This window comes from Cupressus sempervirens, chromosome 9 (genome assembly GCF_028749045.1).
Source record: "Cupressus sempervirens isolate cs-2001-9-10 chromosome 9, ASM2874904v1, whole genome shotgun sequence".
NCBI classification, from domain to species: Eukaryota; Viridiplantae; Streptophyta; class Pinopsida; order Cupressales; family Cupressaceae; genus Cupressus; species Cupressus sempervirens.
In genome coordinates, this window is record NC_143126.1 from 87,831,546 (window position 1) to 87,837,269 (window position 5,724).

At 38.3% G+C, this 5,724-nt stretch overlaps 1 protein-coding gene across 1 annotated transcript; it reads left to right on the forward strand.

The window, feature by feature from the left end:
* The first annotated feature begins 195 nt into the window (after positions 1-195).
* LOC149537752 (uncharacterized) lies at positions 196-4,139 on the forward strand. The gene is made up of 5 exons (XM_089799132.1): positions 196-695; positions 1,188-1,381; positions 1,566-2,014; positions 3,380-3,467; positions 3,701-4,139. The coding sequence occupies exons 1-5, from the start codon at positions 395-397 to the stop codon at positions 3,860-3,862; spliced, it is 1,194 nt and encodes a 397-aa protein (XP_089655258.1). The 5' UTR covers positions 196-394; the 3' UTR covers positions 3,863-4,139.
* Positions 4,140-5,724: the final 1,585 nt, after the last annotated feature.

Below are 5,724 nucleotides of genomic sequence, written 5' to 3' on the forward strand. Positions count from 1 at the left end.
CCACCGCTGTAATTTTCACATAATTTAATTAGCTTTCTCCGACGAGACAGAAATTGTCAAAAGTTTTGTGTATAGTTCACGCTCACGCGGAGGATAAAAATTCAAAGGACAGACCAGTCTCAATTAAATTCCGTGTTGGAGACGCCCGGCATTTTTTGGGGGAATATAAAGAGCTTCTGTTCTGCCCATGTGTTCAACGGTTAACGAAGAAGAAATTTAAGTGTTTGGGCAGATAAGGTCAGTAGAGGCAGGCATTAGAAATATTGAAATTTGACCTTATTTCGAGCTGAGATCACTTTATGTATGATTTTACAGAGGGTGATTGGATTTTCTTGAAAGTCAGGTTTCGATTCCCTTGTTTTTGTTAAGTGGTTTGTTTTTTTTTTAATAAATCATGGCCACAATTGATATGGCTGGGGAGGCGCAGCCATTTTTTCATGATTTTTTGGGGATGGCACCAAATGGAGATGCAACAAAGCAGCCGCAGGAGATTGCTGGTTTCCGCATTCGAAACGGATCTCGCCATGCTTCTGCTTATGCTCAGCCTGACCTAGAGGGGGAAGCTTCTGTGAAATCTTCTTCAAGGGCTATTATTGACATTTGTGCTGAGAACAGCGTGTGTTCTGCACCGGCAAGGCTTACAGGGGGGCCGTCTCTCGCTTTTGCTGACCCTAGTTGTTCAAGTAGGGATTCAGGTGCGGAATCGAACTCCTTCAGGGCATTTTGGTTGTCAGATTTGGGGAAATTTTGTAGTGTTGATTTTGTGCGTGTCTAGGATTTGTATCCATTGCCGAGATTTGCAGGCCTGTTCTGTCGAAATTTTAAGTTCATAGGTTTTATTTGCAGGCCTTTTTGCCAAGATTTTCAGACCTTTTCTGTTGAAATTAAAAAAAATGGAAAAAAGATACTTGGCGTGTCTGTGGCGTACCCATTACGAAGATTTCTAGGCCCTTTTAACTGAACTGAAATTTTTTCTTTATAAGTTTTGGGCGTGTGGCAGTCCACCGCATTGAAAGGTTTACAGATCCCTTTCGTTCAATTTTGGATTCGCAGTGATTTGAATCCGGGACCTTTTGAACCTTAGGGCATTAAGTGATTAGTTTTAGGGATTTGAATTGCTTTGTTCTCTTTTTCCGAAAATTTCATTGAGATTGTTGTATTGATTCTCGTATTTTTTTTCATAACAGAGAGATTGGCGGTGGATAAGTCGAGAGGTGGGATTCAGTCACATGGCAATAGAAGTGCCTTCCGTAGGCCTGAGAACGAAAGCAAGTCAGCCGGGAAGAAGAGGGATAGTCCGCCATCTACCAGTGCAAACACTATTGAGCAACATACAATTCAGATGACGGTGGATAGAACAGAGACTACTCGTTCCCCTAAGGTAAGGGTCATTTTGTCTTTTAAGACTTGTTCGGGGCTTTTATGTCATTGTGTCTAGATCTATGTCAGATTCTCACAATCATTATATCATGAAAATTTGATTTGTAGGGAAAGTTTAGTCGTGTATAGAGGTTATTGAATGTCTGGCTGTTATTCAATATGATGTCTTTTTCTGTGACATCCAGATGGCCAAATTTGAGGCTAGGGAAGAGAGGATACCAAATTTCAAACAACATAATGGGGATGATTTTCATCTGGCAATGCAACCCCCCAAACCAGCTTTATCTTGCCCCAGTTTACTGCAACCATCATCTTCCAAGCCCGATGTAACGGTTTCCAAGCGGTGGGAGAGCCATTCATTATATGGCCCTTCTCGCCTTGGCAGATCGGGAGGATACGATGAAAAGATATCTTGCACTACAGCTGCAGATAATGCTACCCTGCCTCCTTTCGCGCAGCCTGCAGCAGATGAGGGTTCTCGGACTGGATTGCAGGGATCCGGCATTGCAAACCTGGTTAGCAATGCTCCTTGGACAACAAATTGTAAAAGTGCGGGTGCCCCTGGGCTTTCAGGCTCTAAGTCAAAACCTTGGTCGTCCAAGAGTGCTGGATCAGATTCTGTTCTTCCACCCAGGTATATTTGGTTTTCTTCTTTGCAAAAATTTGAATTCTACTTTGCTAAGTTGAGGGACTAATTCAGAGGACACTGTATTATAGCCTCAAAACCAATTGAAAGTTGTAACACGCTTCTGGCCCTTTTTACGCCCTCCCATGCCTTACCAACAATGATAAAACTGGTGCAATTTTCAAATTCAAGGCTTTTGCTTATCTGCTTTCTAATCAAGAACCTTGATACTTCTCAATTGAACTCCATCATCCAACGGTGCTTATAAATGTTTCTGGATATTCCTGAGCTTATTTTGAAAGTCGGAGAAAAAATGGTCTGAGTTGTTAGAATTGTTTCAGAGAATCTGGAGTTGAGTAGTTGATTTGGTTAGATTCTGTAGTGTGCACCAGACTTCGTAATTTTCCATGTGTAAACACAATTTAAGGATGACATTGAGCTATTTAAAGTCTAGATTATTTTACCATCAGTCTGCATGATAATGGGAACTTTTCCTCACAACTCATGAGCACTGTAATTGACTATAGCTACCTGGAGTCGAATAATGAAATATTGGTTCCCTTACTAGGAGCTAAATGACATATTGGTTTGTGTCAAAATTTTCAAGATTAAATTCTATACCAATCCATTAATGATATTCAGTCCGTCCTGCTACTTAGTTTTGGAGGACATTTTGCGGAGGTGACCATCCATCATATGTATTGAAAAAATAATTAGCAGAAACTGAGAAGAGAGTCTTTCCATTGTTAGAGTGGGGTTGCCATTGCACCCAAAGACCGATCTGTCAGTGCCCGAACAGTCGCTCAACTTATATTACATAGGATGTGGTTAAGCCCTTGTCTTGAATTCCAAGGGGTGCGCTGAACAGTTTGTCAGCAGTCTCCCCCAGCATTACCTGAAAGTCTGAGGATTCAAACCTGTGATCAAGCTCTGAATACCACTTGTTAGAGTGGGGTTGCCATTGCAACAAAAGGCCGATTTGTCAGTGCACTATACAACCACTCAACTTATAGTAGACAGGAGGCAAATATCAATCTGTTAGTGACCTATGCAACTACTCAATTTATAGTACATAGGGGAAGATTAAGCCCTTGTCACAAATCCCAAGGGGAGTGCTGAACATTTTGGTGTTTTTATTTATCATTTTTAACCATTGATGATGTTGCTTCTGATGATGTTGCTTCTAGATTTGATTGTGTAAGTTTTTTTATCATCAACGTTTCGGATCACACTCTGTGATCCATCATCAGGATGAGAGAAGGATGATATTATTAATTTTTTACCATATTAAGCTTGCATATTCTGTTAGATGAAGATCCATATTTTGCATCATGATGCCTCCGTATCTTACTTGGCCTGAATTTTTTGTTACAGCCGACAGATAGGTGCATCAGCTAGCAGCCAGTTGACAATCTTTTACGGAGGACAGGCCCATGTTTTTGATGATGTTTCTGCTGAAAAGGTAAGCAGTATATACCTGAGTGGCCTATGACACAAAATTTATTTGCTTCTAAATATTTTCTGAAATAGTCTAATAGATCCCTAGGAGCTCCCATGTGATATAAATATGTTCATTCAGTGCATTGAATGCTTTTCTCGTCCATTGATTATAATTTATTAATACACATATTTTACGTCTCTCTGTAGATCTTTTATTGCTGGTTGATAAAACTTTTGCTGTTGTTTTGAACACAGGCAGATGCAATTATTGGATTAGCAGGCTCAAGTGGGCGATCCTGGTCTACAACTTATTCTTCACAGACAAGATCTAGCTTACAAACGTCTGCTACTGTACCATTCGCAGGTCCGAGTACTAATCAACGTACCTTAAGGAGCTTGCAGGAATCTTCAGGCTAAGAATATTGAAGATTATCACCAACTTAAGGGTGGTGTATTTGTAGCTGATTTACTGCTTCCTTCATTCAGCCATCATCATTGTTTCTCTGAATATCTTATATTTCCTTGATGGAAGTTAAATATAGAATTCTTCCCTCTTTTTGTAAAAAAGTCAATCAATTTCCACTATAATCTCTGGAAAACATTTTGCCTGGGATTTTGCTACATGTATTATTAGTGCCTTAGTTGTCATGGATGGTATCATCCAAATTTAATTGAAGCATAATATTTATCAGAAGGAAGAGTATATTTAACCGCTGGTCAATTTTCAAACTTTACACATGTAGCCGCTAGATATGTTGTGTAAGTCACGAAGCTGCACATAGCTTTGAATTCATCACTGTTTGTTCCCATAACAAAACTAACCATAAAGTTTACCCACAATAAAACTTTTGCATTTCAAACTGCTTTGGTTTACAGGGGAAAATCAAAGGTAAAGCACCTGAAGATTTTTTTATGGGCAGCAGCAGAACAGATTTTTAAAGTGAAATTGGTTTGAGGATAATTCAAGTGTTGATTATTGCTCTATATTATACAGATAGTCTCCTCATTTTGTATGATTTGCTCTCAAGATTTTCTCCTCAAAGCTATACAATGCCCACATATATCAAGCCCCTTACTAGAAGACAATTGCATCCATAATGAGCCATGGTAAAAGTCTAAATTAGGCGAAGTAAAAACATTTAAAAGAGCAAATTAATAATAAAAAGATGCAATATCCTGCCAGTATTGTTTAATATAATATGTTATGTCAGTACATTCATTGACCTATCTATCTCCTATATTTTGAATGGCTTGGTTCTCATTTGAAGTTAAAAATTTAGTGTGTGCCAGGTAGACTAATTCTACCTATTCAACACACTGTAAGTTGCTGAAGTGTTGTTAGAATTTGACAATCCATGCAACTTTTTTACCGATCTTAATATTTTCCGGCGTCAATAGTTTTGCAGAACTTGCTCAGTTTTTCCAAACTTTGTGGGGCAACAGCTTCTTTCTGTCCATCTGTATTGTCTCAACTTTCCCTTTATTTGGCTTCCCTATCACAACAAAATATTGAAAATAATTTTAGATTGGATTGATATCAATCTCCTTTCACAAAGTGACAACATGATGGCATTTGTATTTGGTCATTTCAAGATTTACATGCTTTAATCTTCTTCTGTTACAACTCAGTTTTAGTATTTAATATTCCATGTAAATAGACTGTTGATTAATTATCTAGTTATTTTACCCATCTGAAGATCTAATTTGTATTTTGCAACTTTTGCTTCACTCGCTCTATTAATTCTGCATTGAACATCTGAAATTAATGAGATAAAACCTGTTTGTTGTGAGGACATGCCATTTTGTAGATAAATAAACTGGTTAAAAATGTAGTGTGCTAGTGACAAACGTGCATCGCATTGTACTGGATACTCTCCAAGCATAATCCCAGATCCTTTTATTTGCCACTCCTGTTTCATTTAATGCTGGTCATAGCCATTTTGAAACTTGTTCTCGCTTGTCTTGAGTTGCCTAAAGAATATCTTGACATAGCATGCAAGAAACACTAAAAACTATTTTGTAGCAATGGCTTTAAAGGTGTCTTTTAACTGGTTAGTTCCTTACCCAGTGATTATTATCGACATAAACAAGAATTTTGTTTAGTTTTGAGATTATTATACATGAATATGTTATAGCAGCATAGGGTCTTCACCTATTGTATTCAAATTCTTGTGGCCTGTGTATTAAAAAGGTGAGTTTAAATTCATGAACCCATTGTATTAGAAGAAGTTGAATTTAAAGTCTCCTAGCCAGCCTGAGGCAGTGCACAACCCAGCATC

Bases quoted from the DNA above. Each gene is read 5' to 3' on its own strand.
- LOC149537752 (XM_089799132.1), top strand. From the start codon at position 395: ATGGCCACAATTGATATGGCTGGGGAGGCGCAGCCATTTTTTCATGAT. The intron at 1,382-1,565 runs GTAAGGGTCATT...TGTGACATCCAG, and splicing joins AGACTACTCGTTCCCCTAAG to ATGGCCAAATTTGAGGCTAG. The intron at 2,015-3,379 runs GTATATTTGGTT...TTTTTGTTACAG, and splicing joins GATTCTGTTCTTCCACCCAG to CCGACAGATAGGTGCATCAG.